This window comes from Jaculus jaculus, chromosome 19, assembly GCF_020740685.1.
Source record: "Jaculus jaculus isolate mJacJac1 chromosome 19, mJacJac1.mat.Y.cur, whole genome shotgun sequence".
Classification (NCBI taxonomy): domain Eukaryota; kingdom Metazoa; phylum Chordata; class Mammalia; order Rodentia; family Dipodidae; genus Jaculus; species Jaculus jaculus.
The window spans coordinates 55,234,231-55,261,034 of NC_059120.1; the positions used below are offsets into that span (position 1 = coordinate 55,234,231).

General features: G+C 49.8%; 1 protein-coding gene across 1 annotated transcript; it reads right to left on the reverse strand.

The window, feature by feature from the left end:
- Positions 1-6,862: 6,862 nt before the first annotated feature.
- Selenbp1 (selenium binding protein 1) lies at positions 6,863-21,636 on the reverse strand. The gene is made up of 12 exons (XM_045138397.1): positions 21,511-21,636; positions 15,019-15,075; positions 14,755-14,867; positions 14,356-14,541; positions 13,674-13,794; positions 10,973-11,155; positions 10,561-10,739; positions 9,300-9,378; positions 8,881-9,002; positions 8,068-8,160; positions 7,796-7,914; positions 6,863-7,226 (listed from the first exon to the last, which is right to left on the reverse strand). Exons 1-12 carry the CDS (start codon positions 21,512-21,514, stop codon positions 7,064-7,066), a joined length of 1,419 nt encoding a protein of 472 aa, XP_044994332.1. The 5' UTR covers positions 21,515-21,636; the 3' UTR covers positions 6,863-7,063.
- Between the last annotated feature and the right edge of the window lie 5,168 nt (positions 21,637-26,804).

The window sequence follows — 26,804 nt, forward strand, 5'->3', positions numbered from 1 at the left end:
TTTTCCTTTTTTCTGAATGGTCCGAGCAGCCTCGAGTCTGCCTGGATACAAGGATGGCCTTCTCCGTGATTGGCCCTTGCGGCGCCGGGTTCGCCCCGGACAGCAGCGCAAGTCTGCCTGGTAACAGAATCTGATTGGTCAACGTGGGAGGGAAAATCCAAAGTTAGTCTTATTTGAGTGGAGAGGGGAAGTCCGGGTTAGGTTTCGGTTAAAACTGGGGTCGGCTAGGACTGCGTCCCCAGAGGTTCTTCTCTTAAAGGGACCGCAGGACTATTCCCTTTGGGACTCTTTTTTTCACCCTCTGATTCCTGTCTCAATCTCTTTCTCTTTTTTGTCTTTGGAAGGTCCAGCTGCTGGAAGAAAAAAAAAAAAAAAATCAATGGATGATTAAAAAAAAATTACTAGAAAATTATAGGTAGTCACGACTGCAATTCAATTATAAACTTCTCTCATTTTTGTTTCTTTCTTTTCGAGGTAGGGTCTCGCTGTAGCTCAGGCTGACCTGGAATTCACTATGTAGCCTCAGGGTGGCCTTGAGCTCACAGTGATCCCCCTGCCTCTGCCTCCCCAGTGCTGAGATTAAGGCCATGCGCCTTAGTTTCCTGGCCATACTTGATCTGCTAAGGAGTCCATCGTGTCCCCTGCCCTCCAATGACACAGCTGTGGACACTGCTGGAATTTTGACTGATTCCCACAGGGGGTGCTGGATGTCCATGTGAACTTGTCACCCTGAGGGCATGTTATACTACATGGGTTGTTAAGACATCTGAGGTCATAAATAAGATGAAAACAACTAGATGCATCCGCTATCACGGAAATCTACCTGCCTACCTGCCTATCTGTCTAGCTACGCAGACACACACAATAACTTTTACACTTGATTTCAGAGGCTGTGGTCTCTAGTTGATAGCCTCTTAAAAATTAATACGTTTCTTGGGGTTGGGGATTTAGCTCAGTGGAAGAACACTTTCCTAATGTTAGAAATGAGTCCAGGGGTGCTGGAGAGGTGGCTTAGCTGTTAAGTCACTTGCCAGCAAAGCCTAAGGACCCAGGTTCATTTCTCCAGTATCCACATAAGCCAGAAGCACAAGGTGGCACATGTATCTGGAGTTTGTTTCTAGTGGCTGGAGGCCCTGGCGCACCCACACACTCTCTCTCTCTATATATATATATCTATTTATCTACCTACCTCTTTCTCTCTCTTGCTCTCAAATTATATATATATATATATATATATATATATATATATATATATATATATATATATATTTGTATTTTTGAGGTAGGGTCTCACTCTAGCCCAGGCTGACCTGGAATTCCAAATGTAGTTCCAGCCTGATCTCAAACTCACTGCGATCCTCCTACCTCTGCCTCCCGAGTGCTGGGATTAAAGGTGTGCGCCACCACTGCCTGGCAATAAATATTTTATTTATTTATTTGACAGAGGGGCAGAGGGAGAAAAAATAGGCAAGCCAGGGCCTCCAGCCACTGCAAACAAACTCTAGACGTGTGCGCCCCCTTGTGCATCTGGCTAATGTAGGTCCTGGGGAATCCAACCAGATCTTTTGGCTTTGCAGGCAAACGCCTTAACTGCTAAGTCATTCCTCCAGCCCAGGAAATTTTTTTAATATATATTTTTTAATTTTATTTATTTGAGAGACAAAGGGGTAGAGAGTGAGATAATGGACGCTTCAGAGCCTTTAGCCACTGTAAACTAACTCCAGATTCATGCACCCCCTTGTGCTTACGTGGGTCCTGGAGAATTGAACCGGGATCCTTTGGCTATGCAGGCAAGCGCCTTAACCACTAAGCAATCTCTCCAGCCCAATTTTTATTCTAAAGAAAGAAAGGAGCCCAGGGTTGGAGAATGAACACACAGTCAGAGTACATTGGCAAAGCAATGCTTACTTCTGCAGAAAGTACATGTTGAGTTTTACAAAGAAGTGCCAAAGGCTGGGGATAGAACTACAGAGTGAGTTCCAGGTCAGCCTGGGCTAGAGCAAGAAGACCCTGCCTTGAAAAAAACAAGTGCAAAAGTATTTTTTTATTTTTATTTTTAAATATTTTATTTGTTTATTTGAGAGAGAAAGAGGGAGATGAGAGAGAGAATAGGTGTATTATGGCCTCTAGGGCCTCTAGCCACAGCAAACAAACTCCAGATGCATGCACCACCATGTGCATCTGGCTTATGTGGGCACTGAGGAATCGAACCTGGGTCCTTTGGTTTTGCGGGCAAGCGTTTAAGTACTAATCAATCTCTCCAGCCCCAAACTGTTTTTTAGAGTGTTCGTTTCTTTTTACATTTCCACTAGCAGTGAGTGGTCCATTTCTCCGTATACTTGCCATTTCCTGTCATGGTCATCGTCATTGTCACATTATTTTAGTGCTTGGAAAGGATTTCCACACGTCAAGCATCCACTGTACCACTGAGTTTGATTGCTCCGGCTGGAGGCCTTGGCATGCTAATTCTCTCTCTTGCTCTTTCTGATAAATAAAAAGAAATGCACAAAGGCTGTTTACTTGAGGTTTCAGAGGGAGAACCAGGACACTATGAGAATGGGATAGAGGCCATTCATAGTATATTCTGACAAAGATTCTGGCTGTGCTCTGCTCATGATGTAAAAACTTAAGTGGGTTGGGCTGGAGGGATGGCTTAACGGTTAAGGCACTTGCCCACGAAGGCAATAGACCCAGGATCTTTTCTCCAGGACCCACATAAACCAGATGCACAAAGTGGTGCATGCGTATAGAGTTTGTTTGCAGTGATGGAGGCCCTGGCGCACCCATTCTTTCTGTCTGTCTCTGCCTGTCTGAATCTCTCTGTAAATAAATAAATGAAATAAGTTTTTAAAAAGTCCCTATGATTCTTCAAAAAAAAAAAATACTTGAGTGGGGCGGAATTGAAAAGTAATAGCCTAAATTGTTCAGTAAAGGAAATTTCAAAAATCACATAGTATTCAGGCTGTGGCATGGTAATTGCTCACTGCTCTTCCTCAGACTGAAAGAGAGAGCGAGAGGAAAGTAGAGCAGAAGGGTGTGAACAATGTTCAGCCTGGTGAGGAAAGGAGGGTGGGCCACGGAAGCTGCAGGCAAGCAGGATGTGGATAGAGCAGGTGACTGTCAGAGATTAGTGCAGTCAGAGAAAAACCCTTTCCCCCTGCACTGGGTCGGTAGGAATGGTGCCATAAGAGCAAGATCTACCCATGGAAGGCTTCGAGGAGAGTACCTTAATAGAGTGTGCCAGAGTAGAAGTTCTGTGACCAAAAACCACCTCATAGGGAAATGCCATCTCAGGTCTTACCACCCAGGCATTCAGAGGTCACCGCAGCTATGGCGAGTGTGGGCCCGACCGCATCTTGAGCTGGCAGCAGAACTTATATCATCATTTGTCCCCGAGGGACTGTTTTAAATTTTTTTTTAATTTTTTTTTTTTTTTTATTTGAGAGTGACAGACACAGAGAGAAGGACAGATAGAGGGAGAGAGAGAGAGAATGGGCGCGCCAGGGCTTCCAGCCTCTGCAAACTCCAGATGCATGCGCCCCCTTGTGCATCTGGCTAACGTGGGACCTGGGGAACCGAGCCTCGAACCGGGGTCCTTAGGCTTCACAGGCAAGCGTTTAACCGCTAAGCCATCTCTCCAGCCCCCGAGGGACTGTTTTATAAGGCATGCAAAATGCAAGAGTTAGGGAGTCATGGAGGCTTTCACCAAAGTTCTAGAAAGCTACTGTAAAGGCCAGGCAATGTGTGGCAGGAAGTCCCCGAGAGGCCATTGCGTGAATCCTGAGGCTGGGAAGCCCAAGCTGCAATGAAGATCGCAGGATGTGTACATGTCAGGACTGTGGGACATCTGCCAAGGAAGGGGGCAAGCACAGAGGGGAAGCAGCCCAAGAGAGGGGCTCATGTGTGCTGCAGGTCACAGAATGTGAGGCTGGGGCTACCTAAAGCTGTGGGAGCCCAGATGGTCTCATCATAAGCCCTAGGTTCCAGAGCAGGCCTCGATGTGTGCCCTGCTGACTCTGGTCTTGTGGTAGTCTAGTCTTTAGCTGCGATTCCCTCCGTTCTTCCCTTCTGGATTGGAAATTATTTACTCTGTGCCACCGAGTATGTGAGGTATGCAGCTTGTTGGATTTTATAAGAGTTCACATTTGCCTTGAATTTCAGAACAGATTTTCAACTTGGGCTCCATTAATTAATTTTTTTAAAATATTTTTTGTTCATTTTTATTTATTTATTTGAGAGTGACAGAGACAGAAAGAGGCAGATACAGAGAGAGAGAGAGAGAGAGAGAGAGAGAATGGGCGCGCCAGGGCCTCCAGCCACTGCAAACGAACTCCAGACGCGTGCGCCCCCTTGTGCATCTGGCTAACGTGGGACCTGGGGAATCGAGCCTTGAACTGGGGTCCTTAGGCTTCACAGGCAAGCGCTTAACCGCTAAGCCATCTCTACAGCCCCATTAATTAATTTTTGTTGTTGTTGTTTATTTGTTTTTTCAAGGTAGGGTCTCACTCTAGTCCAGGCTGACCTGGAATTCGCTATAAAGTCTCAAGATGGTCCTGAACTCATGGTGATCCTCCGATGTCTGCCTCCCGAGTGTTGGGATTAAAGGCGTGCGCCCCTATGCCTGGCAAATTAATTACTTATTTTGAGATAGGGTCTCCCGCTGTAGCCCATTTTGTTTTGGGATTCATTGTGTTACTCAGGCTGGCTTTCAACTTATGGCAGTCCTCCTGCCTCAGCTCCCAAGTGCTTTGATTATGAGCATGAGCCATATGCCTAACTCTAAACTTGTGCTTTTTTTTTTTTTTTTTAGCATGTCTGTATGTGTGTGTTTGTATGAGTGTGGGTTCACGTATGTGCATGTAAGAGTGCATATGCAGGTGTGTGTGTGTGTGTGTGTGTCCGTGTGCGCACATGTGCAGGGCAAAGATAATTGATGATAATTCCCTCCCCACCCTCATTCTCCCCATCTCAAGTCCACCCGCCATCAAATCCCGTCTCCTTCCAATTAGTCTTTTTCTATTTTGATGCCATCTTTTTCTATTTTTTAAAATTTATTTTTTTTAAAAAGATTTATTATTTATTTATTTATTAGAGACAGAGAGATGGGGGGAGAAAGAGAATGAGAATGGGCACTGCAGGGCCTCTAGCCACTGCAAACGAACTCCAGACACATAGGCCTCCATGTGCATCTGGCTTACATGGGACCTGGAGAATCAAACCGGGGTCCTTAGGCTTCACAGGCAGGCGCCTTAACTGCTAAGCCATCTCTCCAGCCCAATTTATTTATTTATTTATTTTTTATTGATAACTTCCATAATCATAGACAACAAACTGTGGTAATTCCCTCCCTCCACACTTCCCCTTTGCAACTCCACCCTCCATTATATTCCCTACCCCTCTCAATTAGTCTGTCTTTTATTCTGGTGTTATCATCTTTTCCTCCTGTTATGAAGGTCTTGTGTAGGTAATGTCTGGCACTGCAAGGTCATGGATATCCAAGGTATCTGGAAAAGTGCATTGTAAGTAGTCCTACCCTTCCCTTGGCTCTTACATTCTTTCCACCACCTCTTCTGCAATGGAGCCTGGGGTAGAGTGAGACCCTACCTCAAGGAAAAAAGAAAGAAAGAAAGGAGCAAAACAAGAAAGCCAGCTGAATGCTATCCTTTTTCTGCTTTCTAATCCACCAAAATGTGAATAAGCAGGCCCCTGCTGACACACCGTTGCTTCCATAATGAACTATATCCTCTGAACCATGAGCCAAAACAAACCTTTTCTCCTTGAAGTTTCTTGTCATGTGTTTGGTCACAAGAGAAAACTAATACAGGAAGTTAAGAAATGATGTGTGATCCCTCCTCCTTGAAGAAGCCTGGTTCTTTTTTCTTTTTCTTATTTTAGAGAGAGAGAGAGTGAAAGAATTGGCATACCAAGACCTCAGCCCCTGAAATTGAGCTCCAGATGCTTGCACCACCAGTGGTAATGTGCAACCTTGTGCTTGCCTCACCCTTGTGCGTCTGGCTAACGTGAGATCTGGAGAGTTGAACATGGGCCCTTTGGCTTGGCAGGCAAGTACCTTAACTGCTAAACCATCTCTCCAGCCCTCTTTTTTTTTAATGTATTTTTTTTTTAATTTATCTATTTGAGAGAGAGAGAGAGGAAGAGAGAGAGAATGGGTATGCCAGGGCCTAAATAAACTCCAGATGCATGCACCACTTGTGCATCTGGCTTACATGCGTACTGGAGAATTGAACCTTAGTCCTTAGGCTTCGCAGGCAAACACCTTAACTGCTAAGCCATCTCTCCAGCCCAAAGCTTGGTTCTTGAGAGCAGTAGAGAGACCAGGACTTTGGTAAAGCCCAGAAAGTCCCTGTTACTCCTTATTCACCCTGAACACTTCCTTCATTTTCATTTATTATAAAAGCACACTGTGTGCTGACATTTAGCTACTTGTTGAGAACTAACAAGCAGTTTCACTTCAAAGTGACAGATTTCTTTGACAAGGTCAAGTGTGGGCAGCTTTGTGAATGTTAAGAAAGACCCTCACCTGTTAGGGTCTCTGGAGAAGGCTTTCCAGATAACCTGGCCTAGGTGGCAAATAAGGCAGAGGGAGAGAATCTGAACCAGATGGCTGTTTCAAGGAGCCTGTTCACAAAGGGAGACAGTACAATGTTGGAATCTTAGGTTTTTTCTGAGGTAGGGTTTCGCGCCAGCCCCAAAAGAGAGATTTTACTATTGGTAGCATCAGGTTTAAATCTTGGGCAGAGGCTAACCACACAATGCCCTGGAGTCCTCTATGGGCCCTTCTTTATGCAAGACCCAAAGGGTCAGTGGGCAGAGGAATCACATTCCCCCAATGACAAAGTGATCCAAGAACGGGTTCAGCCGTTTATTTCGTGGTGTGTCCAAGAGCTCGTGTGAAAACAGCACACAGTGAGCAAGAGGCAATGTGGCGAGATGCTACTGGATATGTCTCAGCAAAGGCCGACTGGGCCACGGCACAGCGGCGTCAAGCCAGGTCCCTCAGAGAGAGGGATCAGAATGTGGAGGAGGAGCAGACTTGGGAACTTCAGATCCAGATGTCAGAAGTGCAGTCGCCCCCCGGGTAGCGGAGCTCATGGGCCAGGGCTGGGCCAAGGGGCTCCTTCCCAAAGTCCACCAGGAAGTTGGGATTCAACTTCAGGCCTCCCTTCTCTGTGTCTACGTCAAGTTGCAGCATCACAGAGCCTTCCCTGGAGAAAAAGAGGAAGGGCTAGATAAGGGAGAGGTCAGAGGTGGCCACCCAGACCCTTCTCTTGCACCAAGGTTGTGTGAGTGTACAAGGTGGGGCCACCTATATAATGGGGCACAGGTGGGGTCCCTGAGGAATTTTCAGAAGGCCAAAAGAAGCCAGGTGTGATAGCGCACACCTTTAATCCTAGGACTTGAGAGGCTGAAGTAGGAGGATCACTGTGAGTTCAAGGACACCCTGAGACTATATAATGAAATCCAGGTCGGCCTGGGCTAGAGCGAGATCCTACTTTGAAAAACCAGAAGGTCAGATGACCCTTATTTTTAACTCTGTGTGTGGTGGTGGTGGCTGGGGGGGGGGGGAGGGGAGTGCACCAGGATCTCGTGCAAAGGAACAGCAGACGTGTGCACCAGGTTTGGGGCATGGCTTTATGGGGGTGCTGGGGAATTGAACCCAGGCCAGTAAGCTTTGGAAGCAAGTGTCTTTAGTCACTGAGCCATTTCCCCAGCCCCAGAATGACTCTCGTGGGAGAGCAAAGTTAGGGAGGCAACGCCAGGTACCGCTGCTCACCTGATGAGATCAGGGTAAAACTGCTTGTCCCAGGCGCTGTACAGTGATGTGGTGACGTACAGACGCTTCCCATCTAAGCTGAGCTGGATCATCTGAGGACCTCCAGGCACCCGTTTTCCCTGGAAAAACCAGAGGTTACCCTCCAAGGTAACACCCAGACTGCCCCGTGGTGTGGCACACCACTTGAATTCCAAGAGCATGCCCTTATAGCCCCCCACCCTCAAACTTCTTGAGCACGGAGGGGGCGTGCGAGGTTGGGGAGAGGTCCTCACCTTGACCACCAGAGGCTCCGGCTGGCACTTCAGCTCCTGGTCCTCTAGCACTTGCACAGGGCCTCCCTTAACAAGGCTGCCCCCAAGGAAGACCTGGGCGTGCAGATGCAGGGGACAAAGGGGGACAATGGTGAGAGGCCCTGTGACAGGTAATATTCGTCGTCAAGTTGGTTGGATTTTAGAATCACCTAGGAGACACACCTGTGGATGTGTCTATAAGGACCTTTCTAGAGAGGTTTAACAGGGAGAGAAGCCCTGTGCTCAGTGTGGCCGGCACCATCCCCTGTGCTCAGGGCCCAGATGGAATAAAGTGAAGAAAGAAGGGCTGGATACATGGCTTAGCAGTTAAGGCACTTGCCTGGGAAGAAGCCTAAGGACCCAGGTTTGATTCCCCAGTACCCACGGAAGCCAGATGCATATGGTGGCACATGTTTCTGGAGATTATTTGGTGTGCCCATTCTCTCTCCCTCTCTCTCCTCTTAAATAACTAATTTTTTAAAAATTATTTATTAGAGAGAAAGAGGCAGACACAAAGAGAGAATGGGTACGCCAGGGCCCTCAGCTGCTTTTGCCACAGCAGTGAGAAGAGTAACGAAGCCAGGTCTGGTCCTTAGCAAAGAGCAAGTGGCCTGTCATCATTAGGCCCCCTCCCTTCTTCCACACACACGTTTCCCCACATCCGGCCGTGGCTCCCTCCCGAGGAGGCCTGAGGCTGTCATCTCCCCTCAGCCCGTCCTCCTCGCTTTATCATCTCCCAGACACTTCGCAGCCTCACTTCCAGCCTCTCTCCTCCGGGTTTTCTAGCGTCCCCACCTGTCCGGTGAGGCGGGGCTGCTGTGGGTTAGAGATGTCGTACTGCCGCAGGTCCCCGTGCAGCCAGTTGCTGAAGTAGAGGAAGCGGTCATCCAGGGACAGCAGAATGTCCGTGATCAAGCCTGGGGAAACGGTTTCAGAGGCTTTAAGAACTCTTGCTTCCCCAGGCTGGAGGGATGACTTAACGGTTAAGGCGCTAGCCTGCAAAGCTAAAGGACCCCAGGACCCACGTTAGCCAGATGCACAAGGGGGCGCATGCATCTGGAGTTGGTTTGCAGTGGCTGGAGGCCCTGGTGCGCCCATTCTCTCTCTCCCTCTCTCTGCCTCTTTCTCGCTCTCGTATAAGTAAATAAAGTTTAAAAAAAGAAGTCTGGAATGCACTTTCCAAAGCCCGTCCGCCCACAGGTACAAGCACTCACCTGGCATTTCAGGCAGCATCCAGCCCTTCACTTTCTTGGGTGGCACCTGGATCACCTTCTCCACTGACCAAGTACCTCCCTGCATGGGAAGTGGAGGGTGTCAGAAGGGAGCGCAAGAGAGGAGGCAGAGTGTGCTTACTGGAACTGGGGCCTGGGAGGGGGCAGAGATACTGTGCCTTCTTGCCACATGGGTCTCCTTCCATGGAAGCCCCTCAGTGCCTGCTTCACCACTGCCAGCATTTCTCTTGTTTCGTTTCGTTTCAGACAGGGCATCATGTAGCCCAGTTTGGCCTTGAACCCTGTCAGTATCAGAGACTTCTACAGCTAGCAGTGGCCAGAGGTCCCGGCATGCTCTCTCTCTCTCAAAATAAAAATAAGTAAATAAAGTATTTAAAAATAAATAAATAAAAGCTGGGCATGGTGACACATGCCTTTAATCCCAGTATTCGGGAGGCAGTGGTAGGAGGTTCGCCATGAGTTTGAGGCCACCCTGAGACTCCATAGTGAATTCTAGGTCAGCCTGGGCCAGAGTGAGACCCTACCTCAAAAAACCAAAAAAGAAAGAAAGAGCCAGGCATGGTGGTGCACCCTTTAATCCTAGCACTCAGGAGGCAGAGGTAGGAGAATCACTTGTGAGTTCGAGGACATCCTGGGACTACATAGCAAATTCCAGGTCAGCCTGGGCCAAGGCAAGACCCTACTCTGAAAAACCAGGGGAAAAAAAAGGACTGGAGAAATTGCTTAGTGGTTAACGCGTTTGCCTGCAAAGCCAAGGACCCAAGTTCAATTCCCCAGGACCCACGTTAGCCGGATGCACAAGGGGGCGCACGTGTCTGGAGTTTGTTTGCAGCGGCTGGAGGCCCTGGCACACTCATTCTTTCTCTCTCTCTCCCTGCCTATTTATCTCTCAAGTAAATAAATAAAAATAAAATATTATTTTTAAAAACCTGAAAAAAAAAAGAATAAGGAAGGAAAGAAAGAAAGAAAGCCAGCCAGCCACTTCCTGGCCTTCAGTGACCTAGCCTGATGTCTGTGAGTGAAACAAGACGATTCCTTATAGATATTCTGCCTGTGATACACTAAGTGCCAGCAACAAAAAACAGACAAGGTAGAAATTAGCCTAGGGGCCCGGCATGTTTGCTTCTGGTGAGGCCAGCGCTGGTAGAACCAGGAAGCGTAGGCCATGAGGACCCGGGCAGGGTGGGGGTGCCGGCGTGACCCCAGGGAGGGCTGAGGGGTGGAAGGCCCGCCAGGCAGATACCTCGTTCTTGTAGAAACGTTGGATGGATGAGCTGAGGGCGCAGCCCACAAAGCCCTGGGCGGCAGCGGGGTCATGCAGGAAGCGGACCTCCAAGGGAATGAGGCCGTCCTTCATTTGCAAAGTCTGGATGATCTCATGACGCTGCCAATCCCACACGTGGATGGAGCTTCCGTACAGCCCTGGGGAGGGGGTGAAGGATGGGCTCGCATCAGGGTGGGGAGGGCGTGGACTGCTGTGGAGGGCTGGAGACGGGCTCAGAGTACTTGGCACATCTTATCCCGTCACCCCCAGTCTAGATCAACACAAGAGAGGGAAAGGATGCAGAGCTGGAGCGGAGCGTGGGACCCGAAAGCAGGTGTGGAGGGGGGTGGGAGCAAAGCTTCTGCAGTAGAAACGCTGGGGTGATGCTCACCAGCCTGCACATGAGCAGGATTGAAGCCATCTTTGAGGACATTGGGAGCTGCCCATTCAGTACTGATCATGACATTGTGTCGAGGCTGGTACCAGAAATCATAGCCCAACGGCGCAGCGCCACCAGGCCGTTCCCATGTGCCCTTCACCTCGAAGGTCTCCCCATCCAGCAGCACAAATCCCCCTGGGCAGGGAAGTAGGGAGCGGCTGAGATAGAGGCTACAGACTCTTCCCCAGTGAGACATGTCCGGAGCCTCACAGCTCACTGCCTGCCCTCCCCACTGGCTTTGCCAGCCCTCAAACGCAGGTGTGCAAGAGGTCCTCTGCAGAGATGGCCAGATGGAAGACAGAGCCTCTTGGTCCGGTACCTCTAGCTCCCATCAACTGTATCCCTTCCCCAGACCCCGGCGGCGGGGGTGGGGGTGGGGGTGGGGGGGGTGGTGGTGCGGATTTTATCCTTTTGCGCTAAAGAGCTCTTCCAGGGACTCAGTTCTGTGCGCTCCTGTTGGGCAGCCTGCCACCACCACAGGAGGATTTCCCCCAAGAACCTACAGTTCCACTCTACTCACTTCTTCTAGATTCACTTGCTGTTCCACATAAATGCTCCCTGCGGAGTGTGTCACGACACCCTGACACATCTTTGCAACTGTCAACATCTACTGTAAGTGTTACAAAGTCTGGGAGTATCAGGTTCCTTCCGCGTCCTGGATAAAGCAGTCAAAGGGTGTCCAGGGCAGGACCCTTGGCTGTATGATTTTAACTGATGTCGCCATGCTCAAAGCCCCTGGAGGGAGAGTTCTCGTGGAGCCAGGACGGCTCAGGGAGGCGGTCAGCGCAGAGTACAATTAGGACCAAGATTCTGGATCCGGAGGGTGGGTGTGATGGTGCATGCCTGTAGTCCTTGTACTCAGTAGGCTGAAGCTGGAGGTTCTTGAGTTTGAGGCCAGCCTGGGCTCCCAAAGATAAATACATAGAGCAGGGTGTGGTGGCACATGCCTTTACTCCCAGCACTTGGGAGTCAGAGGTAGGAGGATCCCTGTGAATTCACAAGGCCAGCCTGAGACTAACAAGTGAATTCCAGGTTAGCCTGGGCTACAGCGAGACCCTACCTCAAAAAAAGGGGGGTACTGGAGAAATGGCTTAGAGGTTAAGGTGTTGCCTACAAAGCCAAGGTACCAATTTCAATTCCCCAGAACCCTCATAAGCCAATGCACAAGATAGTACATGTGTCTGGAGTTTGTTTGCAGTGGCTGAAGGCCCTGGCATGCCCATTCTTTCTCTCTCTCTCTCTGCCTCCTTCTCTCTCTCTTTCTCAACTAAATAAATAAAAATAAAATATTTGCGCTGGAGAAATGGCTTAGCAGTTAAGGCATTTGCCTGTGAAGTCAAAGGACCCAGGTTCGATTCCCCAGGACCCTCATAAGCCAATGCACAAGATAGTACATGTGTCTGGAGTTTGTTTGCAGTGGCTGAAGGCCCTGGCATGCCCATTCTTTCTCTCTCTCTATCTGCCTCCTTCTCTCTCTCTTTCTCGACTAAATAAATAAAAATAAAATATTTGCGCTGGAGAAATGGCTTAGCAGTTAAGGCACTTGCCTGTGAAGCCAAAGGACCCAGGTTCGATTCCCCAGGACCCACCTATGCCAGATGCACAAGGGGCACATGCATCTGGAGTTTGTTTACAGTGGCTAGAGACCCTGGCATGCCCATTCTCTGTTTCTCTTCTCTCTCTCTCTGCTTGAAAATAAATAAATAAAATAAAAAATAAAGTATTTAATAAAGCCTCCAAAACAAAAATATAACTCCAAAACTAAAATAGGAGCTGGAGAAATGGCTCAGTAATTAAGGTGTTTGCCTGCAAAGCCTAATAACCCAGGTTTGATTCCCCAGTACCCACATAAAGCCAGATACACAAAATGGTGCATGCATCTGGAGTTCATTTGCAGTAGCTAGAAGCTTTGGCATGCCCATTCTCTCTCCTCACCAGGGTCTCTAGCTACTGCAAACAGACTCTAGAGTCATGTACCACGTTGCACATCTGGCCATTACATGGGCACCGGGGTATAGAACTTGGGTCCTTAACCTTAGCAGTAAACCAGATGCACGTGGTGGCTTATGCATCTGAAATTCGTTTGCAGTGGCTAGATGCCCTGGTGTGCCCATTCTTTCTTTCTCTCTCTCTCTTGTTTGCTCGCTAATAATAACTAAAAAATAAATCCATTAAAAATCAAAATAAGAGCCGAGCGTGGTGGCACACACCTTTAATCACAGCACTTGGGAGGCAGAGGTAGGAGGATCGCCGTGAGTTCAAGGCCACCCTGAGACTACAGAGTTAATTCCAGGTCAGCCTGGACCAGAGTGAGACCCTACCTCGAAAAACCAAAAAAAAAAAAAAAATAAATAAATAAATAAATAAATAAAAATAAGCCAGGTTTGGTGGCACACACCTTTAATCCCAGCACTTGGAAGGCAGAGGTAGGTGGATCGCTGTGAGTTCGAGGCCACCCTGAGACTACAGAGTGAATTCCAGGTTAGCCTGGACAAGACCCTACCTCGATTAAAAAAAAAAAAATCAAAACGAATAAGTAAGTTTTGGATAGAGCTCAGCCCACCAGCTCTCTGGCTCTCCATTCCATTGCTCCCCAACTTCAGGAGAGCACATAGCTAGAGGGACTTTCAGGAGCCCACGGTGCCAACAGTACCTTTGCCATTGCCCTGCGGGTCTCCGAGGGAGCTGATCATCACCTCCCCACTGGCCAGGCAGTGGCTGGTGTGGAGGTTGCCCAGGTTACACTTGGTATGGATTTCCTGAGGCTCAATGACCTGGAAAGCATAAGGAATGGAGTCAGAACTTTAGAGGGCCAGAAGTGGCCACCCTGTACCCTCAAACATCCTGAGTCCTCTGCTGCCCTGCGACCTCTTTGATTTCACAACAGGGTCACAACTCTCCCTGTGGCAAGAGGGCTCGGGTTCAGTCTCAGCGACAGCAGCGAGAGAAAGTTGGTGAGACTGTCAACAATTTCCCAGGCAGAAACTACCCATCCTCGAGGTCCCCCCCCCCGAGCTTTGTGCTGTCTTCAGTCTCCGTATCCCCAGCAGCCAGCGCCTTAGTGTCTGGTATAGAGATGGAGCCCAACCAAGTATGGAAGGGGAGACCCGCAGCTTCTGCCCGAGGGAAGCCTCGAACTCGCGCCCCGTGGGGAAGACAAGAAACCTCCGCCCTCCTCTGGCGCCCCCTGCTGGACGCTGGTGCAGCCGGGCATGCCTGAGCACTGGGTCACCTACGGAAATCTGTCCGCCCTGGCGCCAGACGCTGCCCCAGGGACTGTGGGCAGGCAGGTACACGGGGGGTCTCCGGCCACGAGGACGGCGCGCAGAGGCTACCTTGTGCAGCTTTGGGGCGCGGGGCTCGGAGCCGACATCCACCACGTAGATGCGGGACGAGATGAGGCAGGGCAGCATCAGCTTGGTGCGCGACTTGGTGCTGTCCCCGAAGCAGCTGCTGCAGGTGTTCCAGCCCGAGTGATGGAGCTCGTCCTTTAGGTAGGGCATGGGCAGCCTGTGGATGACCTAGGACCGAGGGGGGCACGAGGTGATGCTCACAGGGCCCGCGCCCCTGCCTGCCCGTTGCGGCTTGGCACCCCAGCGCAGACTGAACCAAGGGCTCCCCTCAACCCACATTCTGTGCACTGGAACAGCCCGTGTCGCCGGACCACGGACAGCGAAGGAGGGAAACACGAGAGCCAGGGTCAGGGCGGGAGTCTCAGGGAAGCCTCACCTCACCTGGCAATATTGGGGAGACTTGGGGTTCACGTCCACGGTGGCCAAATAATCCGGGGCCTCCGTGCCGGTGTTTCGGTAAATACAGGGTAGGTAGATAATCTCCTCCCGGGGTCCTAGAAAGCAGACAGTGAGTGGGGGGGGGGGGGGAGGCGGGTGGGAGAATGGCAGGGGGCTCCCAGGGTTGAACCGGGGAGCTGAGGTGAGCTCCAAGGTCCCCCAGCCCCCCCCCCCCTGAGGTTAGCAGGGATGCTGGCTGTCCGTTACCTTTCATAGCCTCCAGAGGGGTAGAGTAGCCAGGACCACACTTCACACACTTGGTAGCTGTGGAAACAGTGGTGTAGATTGGCTTGAGCCTGCTCTGAAGGGTGAATTCTCCCTCCCTACTGTCCCCCAGTTTCCTATTCCATCCCCAGCACGCTGGCCCAGTCTCTTTCCATCCAGCTCTGATGAGCAGGGCAGAAAAGCTGGAGGAACATCACCAGAAGACAGACAGACTCCCTGGCTGCGGGAAGCAGAACAAGGCAAGGTCAAAAGGGGCTGTGGGGGTCACTGGTGAGGCCAACTTCAGCCTGCCTCACTGACCCTCGAAACTTGGGCAAATTGCCTAACTCCTAACCTCCACTTCCGTTTCATCTGCGAAAAGGGGACAACAAAAATATCATGACAGGGGCTGGAGGGGTGGCTTTAGCAGTTAAGGTGTTTGCCTGCATGACCCAGGTTCAATTCCCCAGGACCCACGTTAGCCAGATGCACTAGGGGGCGCACGCGTCTGGAGTTCGTTTGCAGTGGCTGGAGGCCCTGGCATGCTCATTCTCTCTCTCTTTCCCTCTTTCTCTGTCAAATAAATAAATAAATAGTTTAAAATATATATATCATGATGGGCTGGGCGTGGTGGTGCACAACTTTAATCCCAGCACTCGGGAGGCATAGGTAGGAGGATCGCCATGAGTGAGTTCGAGGCCACCCTGAGACTACAGAGTGAATTCCAGGTCAGCCTGGGTTAGAGTGAGACCCTACCTCAAAAAACTAAAATAATAATAATAATAATAATAATAAATAAATAAATATATATATATATATATACACACATATATATATCATGATGGGCAGGACATTGTGGTACATGTCTATAGGGAACTAGAGGTAGGAGAATCATGAATTCAAGACCCTGTTTTCAAACACCAAGAGAGGGGCTGGAGAGATGCTTAGTGGTTAAGGCACTTGCCTGCAAAGCCCAAGGACGTAGGTTTGATTCCCCAGGACCCACATAAGACAGATGCGTAAAGTAGCACATGTATCTGGAGTTTGTTTGCAGTGGCTGGAGGCCCTGGCGTGCTCATTCTCTCCATATGCCTCTTTCTCTAGAGAGAGAGAGAGAGAGAGAGAGAGAGAGAGAGGGAGAGAGAGAGGGAGAGAGAATGGGGCATACCAGAGTCTCTAGCCACTGAACTCGAACCGTGTGCCATCTTGTACACATGTGCAACCTTGCACACTTGCGTCACCTGTGTGTCTGGCTTACGTGGGACCTAGAGAGTTGAACCTGGGTCCTTAGGCTTTGTAGGTAAGCACCTTAACTGCTAAGCTATCTCTCCAGCTCTAAATCAATTAATTTTTAAAAATTAAAAAAAAAAAAAAAAGAAAACAAGAGGCAGGGATGTAGCACAATGATAGAACACTTGTCCAGGACGCAAGGTCCTGTTTTCTCTTCTCAGCACTAGAAAACAAAAAGGAATAAATAATAAAATCCACGACGGGGGAGTGGGGGTTGAGACCTGTTATATAAGGGGGGCCCTAGTGAGTGCAGCTTCTTGCCATCTGGCTGGAGCCCTGCAAACCCTGGCTGTTCTCGAGGGCCAGTCGGGAGTGGGGTGGGTGGCTCAGAACCTTCCTTCCACCAACCACATCTCCTGGGACGTGCCCTGTGTTTGAGTGTCCTGGGTCCTGAGCCAGGCTGCAGGCCACATCTTGGATTGCACAACCCATGCTGCAGAGGGGAAGGAGACTCGCCTTCAAGACGACTTCCAGCTGCACGTCCTTAGGCCACTTTGTACCCCTCCAGCCACCACAGCTGCAGGAGAGGCCCTGCCCGACCCTGGGATCTTGCCAACCCACAAGACTAGCCAGCCTCAGAGGACAACCCTAGACCCCCAAGTTTCAGAGCTTGGCGCCTGCCAGGAGCCAAGTTGAAGAGCCGGAGCTGACAGAAAGCCTGGCGTGGAGGTGGCGGGACTGGGCGCTGCCCCTGTCTCAGGGCCACAAGCGAGAAGCCAGCAAGGCCAGACTGCAGCGTCTACTCGCCTAGGAGCCCAAGGGAGGCACAACAGCGTTTTAGTCCAGAAATCTGGCTCCGAGTCCCAGGTTAGACACCTACTCTACCCTCTTCTTCTCCTTTTCTTCACATAGTATTTTTACTATTATTTATTTTTAGAGTGAATGGAAAGAGAGAGAGAGAGAATTGGCACACCAGGGCCTCAGCCCCTGCAATCGGACTCCAGATACTTGCGCCACCTAGTGGGCATGTGCGACCTTGATCCTGCCTCACCTTTGTGCACCTGGCTTAGGTGGGATCTGGAGAGTCGAACCTGGATCCTTAGGCTTTGCAGGCAAGCGCCTTAATGGCTAAGCCATTTCTCAGCCCTCATGTTTTTTTTTTAATATTTAATTTTTCTTTATTTATGTGTGTGAGAGAGATAAATAGGGAGAGAGAGAGAATAGGCATGCTGAGGCCTCCAGCCGCTGCAGATGAACTCAAAATGCGTGCGCCCCCTTGTGCGCCTGGCTTATGTAGGCCCTGGGGAAATGAACCTGGATCCTTTGGTTTTTCAGGCAAGCACCTTAACCACTAAGAAATTTATCCAGCCCTCAAATTTTTTTTCACTTTTTAATTTTATTAATTTTAGAGAGAGAAAGAGAGAGAGAGAAGGCTGATAGAGGGAGAGAGAAAGAAAGAATGGTTGCTCCAGGGCCTTCGGCCACTGTAAATGAACTCCAGACACATGTACTACCTTGTGCAAGTGGCTTACGTGGGTCCTGGGGAATCAAACCTTTGGCTTTGTTTTTTTTTTTTTTTATAAATTTGGCCAGGCCTGGTGGCACACGCCTTTATTATTATTTTTATTTATTTGAGAGCGACAGAGAGAGAGAGAAAGAGGCAGAGAGAAAGAGAGAGAATGGGTGCCAGGGCTTCCAGCTGCTGCAAACGAACTCCAGACGCGTGCGCCCCCTTGTGCTAATGTGGGTCCTGGGGAGTCGAGCCTCGAACCAGGGTACTTAGGCTTCACAGGCAAGCACTTAACCGCTAAGCCAACTCTCCAGCCCAAACCTTTGGCTTTGTAAGCAAACACCTTAACCATTAATCCATTTCTCCAGCCTTCATATCATTACATATATATATATATATATATATATATATATATATATATATATATATATATATATATATATAAATTTAAGAGAGTCAGGTGTGGAGGTGCATGCCTTTAATCCCAGCACTTGGGAGGCAGAGGTAGGAGAATCACCATGAGTTTGAGGCCATCCTGAACTACAGAGTGAATTCCAGGTTAGCCTGGGCTAGAGCAAGACCCTATCTCAAGAAACCAGAAAGAGAGGGAGAGAGAGAGAGAGAGAGAGAGAGGGAGAGGGAGAATGGGTGCTCTAGGGCTGCCTGCCACTGCAAACGAATTAACTGCAGATACATGCACCACTTCTTGTACTTGGTTTTACATGGGTATTGGAAAATCAAACTTGAGCCATCAGGCTTTGCAATCAAGTATAAAATCAAGTATTCTTCCTACATAAAAAATATTTTATTTATTTATTTATTTACTAGAGAGAGAGAAAGAGAGGATGGGTGCACCAGGGCCTCTAGCCACTGCAAATGAACTCCAGATGCATGTGCCACCCTATGCATCCAGCTCTACATGGGTACTGGGGAATCATATCTGGGTCTTTTGCCTTTGCAGGTAAGCACCTTAACCACCAAGTCATCTCTCCAGCCTTCTACCTACTTTTTAAGGTAGATTTGAAAGTAAAATAAAATAATATAGGACTGGGAAAGAATGGGTGTACCAGGGCCTACAGTCACTGCAAATGAACTCCAGGTGCGTGTGCCACCCTGTGCATCTGGCTTATGTAGGATCTGGAGAGTCGAAACGGAATCCTTTGGCTTTGCAGGTAAGCACCTTAACTGCTAAGCCATCTCTCTGGCCTTCAATAGGCTTTCTTGAGACTCTGAGCATAGGCAGAGGTAGGAGGATCACTGTGAATTTGAGGCTACCCTGAGACTACATAATGAATTTTATGTCAGCATGGTCTAGAGCAAGACCCTACCTTGAAAAATGAAAAAAAAGTAAATAAAATAAAAAGTAAGTTACAATACCCTTAAGGGGCTGGAGAGATGGCTTAGCAGTTAAGGTGCTTGCCTATGAAGCCTAAGGACCCAGGTTTGATTCCTCAGTACCCATGTAATCCAAATGCAAGAAGTAGTGCATGCTTCTGGAGTTTGTTTGCAGTGGCCAGAGTGCCCATTCTCTCTGTCTCTCTCTCTCTCTCTGCCTCTTTCTATCTCTATCAAATAAATAAATAAAATATTAATAAACAAGAAATATAGGGCTGGAGAAATGGCTTAGTGGTTAAGCACTTGCCTGTGAAGCCTAAGGACCCCGGTTCAAGGCTCGATTCCCCAGGACCCATGTTAGCCAGATGCACAAGAGGGTGCACACATCTGGAGATCATTTGCAGTGGCTGGAGGCCCTGGTGTGTCCATTCTCTCTCTGCCTCTTTCTCTGTCTGTCATTCTCAAATAAATAAATAAAAACTTTTTTAAAAAAGAAAGAAATATATATAGTCTCAGATGCCACAGAGGTTAAAGGCACTTGTTTACAAAGGCTGTCAGCCTAGGTTCAATTCCCCAGTGCCCACAGGCTGGCCTTGAACTCCTGATCCTCCTACCTCCACGTCTTCAGCAACATCCTACTGGCAATCACTACCACAACCAGCCCCACGTGAAGTCAGATGTGCAGAGTGCTGCAGGCATCTGGAGTTCTTTTGTAGTAGCAAGAGGCCTTATGTGCCCATTCTCATATTCTCTCACACCCCACTCTGTCTTTTTCTCTTTGCTTGCAAATAAATAAAAAGATTTAAGAACAGGGCTGGAGAGATGACTTAGTGGTTAAGGTATTTGCCTGTGAAACCTAAGGACCCAGATTCAAATCCCCAGATCCCACATAAGCCCGATGCACAGGGTGGCACATGCATCTGGGGTTTATTTGCAGTGGCTGAAGGCCCTGACACAACCATATATTTATTTATTTATTTTTGGCTGGGTGTGGTGGTACATGCCTTTAATCCCAGCACTCGGGAGGCAGAGGTAGGAGGATTTCAGTGAGTTCCAGGCCACCCTGAGACTACATAGTCAATAACAGGTCAACCTGGGCTAAAACGAGACCCTACTTTGAAAAACCAATAAAATAAAATAGAATGAATATTTTTCTTTGTCTGATAACCGTCCATGATGGCTCACACTCAGGAGGCAGAGGTAGGAGGATTGCCCCGAGTTTCAGGTCAGCTTGGGACTACAGAGTAAGTTCCAGGCTAGCCTCATTCTAGTGAGACCCTACCTCAAAAAAAAAAAAAATATATATATATATATATATATATATATATACATATATATATATATATATATATATATATATATATATATATATATATATATATATATTTGAGAGAGAGAGGAGGGGAGTGCCAGGATCTCTTGATGCTACAAATGAACTCCAGACTCATGCACCACTGTGGATCTTGGCTTTCCATGGGTACTGGGGAATCAAACCGGCACTGGCAGGCTTTGCAAGGAAGCATCTTTAACATCTGATTCGTCTCCCCAGCCCTCAAAAAAAAAAACACCCTCAGATTTTCTTTCTTTATTTATTCCTATTTATTTACTTATTTATTGGTTTTTCGTGGTAAGGTCTCACTCTAGCTCAGGCTGGCCTCAAACTCCTGGCTCTCTTCCTACCTCTGCCTTGGGAATGCTAGGATTAAAGGCGTGCGCCACCACGCCCATATAACCCCTGGGGTTTTCTACCCTAGGCTGGTCACTGGACATTCTGCCCGGCTCCAGGGAAGAGCCAACTCCAAGGGGGCAAAGACTGCAATAGTCTCACCCAAACCAAGTCCTTGCCCAGCCTGGCACTCGGGAGCCCACAGAGAAGTAGGAGGACCGTGGGAGTAGGAAGGGCACTGGAACGGCCCCCCAGCGAGAGGAGTGGGGGGGTCCCTGGCTGCCCCCCTAAAGTCACTGGTATGGAATAGCTTCAGAACCCGGGACACTGGAGGCTGGGGTCGTCTAGCCTCCAAGCAGGGAGCTGGCCTAGAGGTAAAAGCAGGATGAACATCTCCTGAGACCCAGAGGCTTCTCCTAACAACCCCTTACCCCTTCCCCATTTGATCTTCCCAGCTGTCAGAAGATACCTTGCCCTGCGCCTCTGCCTGCGCCCTGTGCGAGAAGGGAAGGTGGGCGCCCCAAAGCCCTTTCAGGCTCCCCTCTGTGCCCCTTCCGCGGCAAAGGCGAGGTATTGGGGAGTGGGGAGAGGGCCTGCGCCTGCAGCATAGGCAACAGCAGAGTCCAGCGCTCCCTCTCTTTACTGCTGTCCCCCCCCCCCACCCGCCCCGCAGTTTTGAATCATTTCCTAGAGGGAGGACCCTTCTAACCGGGAGTGGACTGTGCGCAGTTGCTGGAAAGCACCCCTTCCTTACCCATGCTGCTGGCTGACGCTCCGCTGCCAATGGTGTGCCAGGAGGGGACAGTGGCAAGGCTGCGCCGTTCTGGAGTGCTGGAGTCCGAAGAGGGAGGAGGGCTGTACCAGGGAAGAGGGAATTTATGCAACCAATTGGGGGAGGGGTGTGGCAAGGGGGCGGCACCAGGCTGCAGCCCAGAGTAAACGCCACCCGGGCAGCTGGCCAGAGGGCAGTTGGCCAGGACACCACTTAGTGGCCTGACAAGTGCTATTTGAGTTCCTGTGTGTGTGTGCGTGTGTGTACAGGAACCTGGGCACATGCAGAGATGTCTGTGCTGCTAGCTGGTGTTGGGGTGTTGTGGTAAGTCTGTGCGTCTGTGTAGCATGTTCCTGTGTATCTGCGTGTTCCCATGCATGTGCCCTTTTCGGTATGCAACTAATTGAATGGGACTCTGTCGCTGGTGTTTGTGAGTGTACGGGCATGTCTGTGTGAGTGTGCTTGGGTCTGGACTTCTGCGTGTCTGTGTGCGGAGGGTTGCGTGAGCACGTGCGCCCGTGGGTTCCTGCGCCTCCAAGCGCTCGTCTGTGCGCTTGATGCTGCCTCTTGGCGTTTCGGGAAGCCCGGGGTGTGGGCCTGTTTGCTCCTACTTCCACGTTCAGGGACAGACGTCCCTTAAGATTATCTTCTTCTTTTTTTGTTTTTTCAAATTTTTATTAACAACTTCCATGATTATAAAAAAAAATATATCCCATGGTGGGCTGGAGAGATGGCTTAGCGGTTAAGCGCTGGCCTGTGAAGCCTTAGGACCCTGGTTCGAGGCTCGGTTCCCCAGGTCCCACGTTAGCCAGATGCACAAGGGGGCGCACGCGTCTGGAGTTCGTTTGCAGTGGCTGGAAGCCCTGGCGCGCCCATTCTCTCTCTCTCTCTCTCTTTGCCTCTTTCTCTCTCTCTCTCTGTCGCTCTCAAATAAATAAATAAATAATAAACAACAACAACAAAAATATATCCCATGGTAATACCCTCACTCCCCCCACTTTCCCCTTTGAAACTAAGATTATCTTCTTGCTGGGCGTGGTGGCACATGCCTTTAATCCCAGCACTCAGGAGGCAGAGATAGGATCACTGTAAATTCAAGGCCACCCTGAGACTAATTCCTGCTGGGTCTGGGCTAGAGTGAGAAACTACCTTGAAAAAGAAAAAAAGAAAACCAAAAAGATGATGATGATTTTTTTGTTTATTGAGGTAGGGCTCTCCCTCTAGCTCAGGCTGACCTGGAATTCACTATATAGTCTCAGGATAGCCTCAAACCCAGAGTGATCCTCCTACTTCTGCGTCCCGAGTGCTGGGACTAAAGGTGAGCACCACGGCGCCCAGTGATTATCTTCTTATTCCAGACATCCGTGCTCCAAAAGGCACAGTCCTAATTGTCAAAGGCTCCTCGCCTATGTCCTCCTGCCCCAGCTGCCCAACAGAGCCGGGCTGAGGGGTGGGTCCAGGTTCCACTTTTTCTGATCACCCACAGGCCATCAGTTTTGAAGCAGAAGCAAGCTAGCAGTGCCTGTTATTACCCTCGTAAACCTCTGGAGGTGACGGTGGAGCACAGCCCGGCCACACACCCATCTCCCAGACTGGTGCCTCTAACAGTTCCCTCGGGAACTGCAGGGCAAGGCCAGAGTGCAGCCCAACAGATGCCACCGTTCCTATGCGGCCTGTGATGGTCAGAACCCCCCAGGGCCACTCTCCGTCTTGGAAGAGCTGATATCTTCCCAGGTTGCTGAGCTGCTGCTATCCGGTCACAGGCCCTCCCCCCCCTCGTTGCTTGCTGTTGGATGTAGCGAGGTTGTTCAAAGAGAGTTCAGGTCTTACTTACCCCATCAGCCCCTGTAGGGCTCCCCTCCATCTTGAGCAGTCAGTGTTTGAAGGGCTGTAGCAGACAGGGGTCAAGGGAACCCTCCCTAAGTGGCCTCTACAGGGGAGCCAGGGGCCCCTCCTCAAAGTGGGCCACTTGCCCAGGGGGAACCCTCTGTCTCCTCTCATCAGGGAACTTGATGATGTGGTCTGCAGAAACCACTTTCATCTCCTTGCATGAAAGACTTGGGGCGAGGTTTTTATTGGCAAGGGCGAAGGGTGAAGTTGGCCGGTAAAAAGAACCTACAGGGACGGTAATGAGAGAAGAGCTACGGGCCCCAAGCTCGGGGACAGGTGGCAGAAAGAGATGCTGGTGAAGTGGTCTGAGCTCCAGTTAGGGCAGGATGAGTGAGTTCTCTGCAGATCAGATTGGCAGCAGCAGTGGCTACAGTTAGCTCCGTATTGTGTGTGTTCAAAATTTTGTGAGAAGCGATATTCGGCGTCCGCGTCTCAAAACAGACGGGAGTTGAAGCAGGCGTGGTGGCGCACGCCTTTAATCCCAGCGCTCGGGAGGCGGAGGTAGGAGGATCAAGGCTGTGAGTGTGAGGCCAGCCTGAGACTACATGACGAATCCCAGGTCCGCCTGGGTGACAGCGACACCCTACCTCAAAAACAAAACAAAACAAACAACAACAACAACAAAAAATGTGGAATGTGATCAAAGAAGACACCAGACTTGACCTCTGGCCCCCACACACATACACACATGCATGTACACCTGCACACACACCTGTGTTCATACACATATATACACACCACATACATACACATGGGAAGGAAGGAAGAGAGGGAAGGAGGGAAGGAGAAAGAGAAGGAGGGAAGGAAGGAAGAGCCAACCTTTTGGCCAAGTGTGGTGGTACACATTCGTAATCCCAGCACTCAAGAGGTAGAGGAAGGAAGGCTGCCGCAAATTTGAGGGCAGCCTGGTTACATAGTGACTTCTAGGCCACAGTTACATGGTGAGACCTTGTCGAAAAAGAAAGGTAGTTCGGAGGAGAGAGAGAGAGAGAAGAAAGAGAAAAAGAAGGAAGAAAAGAAAGAAAGAAGGCTGGAGAGATGGCTTAGCGGTTAAGCGCTTGCCTGTGAAGCCGAAGGACCCCGGTTCGAGGCTCGGTTCCCCAGGTCCCACGTTAGCCAGATGCACAAGGGGGCGCACGCGTCTGGAGTTCGTTTGCAGAGGCTGGAGGCCCTGGCGTGCCCATTCTCTCTCTCTCCCTGTCTTTCTCTCTGTGTCTGTCGCTCTCAAATAAATAAATTAAGAAAAAAAAATCGTGGGCTGGAGAGATGGCTTAGCGGTTAAGCACTTGCCTGTGAAGCCTAAGGACCCCGGTTCGAGGCTCGGTTCCCCAGGTCCCACGTTAGCCAGATGCACAAGGGGGCGCACGCGTCTGGAGTTCGTTTGCAGAGGCTGGAGGCCCTGGCGTGCCCACTCTCTCTCTCTCTCTCTGCCTCTTTCTCCCTCTGTCTGTCGCTCTCAACTAAATAAATAAAAAATAAACAAACAAAGAAAGAAAGGACAAAAGAAAAAAGGAAAGAGGGAAGAAAAGAGAAAAGGACCATTTAGCCGGGCGTGGTGGCGCACGCCTTTAATCCCAGCACTTGGGAGGCAGAGGCTGTGAGTTCGAGGCCACCGTGAGTCTACATAGTGAATTCCAGGTCAGCCTGGGCTACAGTGACACCCCACCTTGAAAGGACCTTCAGGCGCATGCCTGTGATCCCAGGCATTTTGTTGTCCTTGGGTCTGTTGCTGCACCCCCTCTCAATGGACCAATGGACTTCCTGACTTGGCTGGTCTTGGGGGGTGTCTCCGTAGCAACCTCTAACCTCTGTTTGCTGCACTCTCCTTGACCTCTTGCTCAAGACCAGGAGAGCTGTTTAGGCGGAGCTGTTCCAGTCCAGGCAAGGGAGGGCTGCTGAGGGAAACGGCTCCAGTTCTGGCACCCAGAGGTTGGGATCGCTGATGGGTGGCGGCTGTTCCCTGAAAGGCCTAGACTAGGGTGGGGTTCAACACGGAGCTCCTCACAGTACTGCGGGAGGCCAGCCTGGTTCCTTAGTGAAGCATGCTCACAGACTTTGGCCCTGGCCGTGGGGAACAGGTAATGGAAGCCCTGAGAGAACCCATTCCACAGGAGGTCAGGCTGCCTCCAGTGCTCCCCTTCTCACCCACACTCAGACAGATTCTTTGGATCCTTTAAAAACATATACATATGTATGTTTTGTTTATTTCATGTATTTATTTGATATTGACAGACAGAGAGAGAAAGAGGCAGAGAGAGAGAGAGAGAATGGGTGCACCAGGGCCTCCAGCCATTGCAAATGAACTCCAGATGCATGCACCCCTTTGTGTATCTGGATTATGGGAGTGCTGGGGAGTGGAGGGGGGTCCTTAGGCTTCACAGGCAAGCACTTAAGTGCTAAGCCACCTCTCCAGCCCTAAGTATATATATATATTATTGGGCAGAAGAGATGGCTTAGCGGTTAAGGCTCTTGCCTGCAAAGCCTAAGGACCCAGTTTGATTCCCCAGGACCCACATAAGTCAGTAGCACAAGGTGGTGCATGCATCTGAAGTTCATTTACAGTGGCTGGAGGCTCTAGTACACCCATGCTCTCTCTCTCTTTCTCTCACCTGCCTCCCTATCTCAAATAAAAAAATAATAATAATAAAAAGAGGTCTGAACTGGGTGTGGTGGCACACACCTTTAATCCCAGCACTCAGGAGTCAGAAGTAGGAGGATTGCTGTGAATTCAAGGTCACCCTGAGACTACATAGTAAATTCCAGGTCAGCCTGGGTTAGAGCAAGACCCTACCTGGAAGAAAAAATAAAACGATGTCTGGGAATGGATTTAGCTCAGGCATAATCACTTACTTGTCATTTTTCGAAGCCCTGGGTTTAATTCCCAGTACCACAAAGGAAACAGGAGAAATGAATCAATCAGTAATACACACACACACACACACACACACATATATGGAGAAGGAATTTGATATTCATCTCTAGCAAAGCTGGAATGGAAGGGAACGTGTGAGTCCAGGATGAGGAGAAGATACTGGGGAAGGAACAGTCAACACTTAGCATGTATCACCCATCAAATCTTCTCCGCAGCCTGTGGGTAACACCATCTCCACGTTACTGGCAGATGGCAGGGCAGGATTCCCACCCTGACCCCCGGCTCCGAGCTCACAGTTCCCTCACTCCCTCTGTGCTGTTTTGCGTGGAGCTTCGCTGTGTTTGACTTGAGGAGAAGCCTGAGTGGGAAGGCAGAAGATCCCGAGGAAGGAGGAATGCTTTGGGGTTTGTTTCCTGGAAGTCGCAGGACAGACACTCGGTCTCTAAGAGTGTTGACGAGTGAAGAAGCAGCGAGTTCATCACGGGGGACGAGCGGGGAAAAGAGACGGAAAGGG

Bases quoted from the DNA above. Each gene is read 5' to 3' on its own strand.
- Selenbp1 (XM_045138397.1), bottom strand. The intron at 9,379-10,560 runs GTATCTGCCTGG...CTTCCCATGCAG, and splicing joins AACGTTTCTACAAGAACGAG to GGAGGTACTTGGTCAGTGGA. The intron at 7,227-7,795 runs GTGAGCAGCGGT...CTTTTTCTCCAG, and splicing joins TTTTACCCTGATCTCATCAG to GGAAGGCTCTGTGATGCTGC.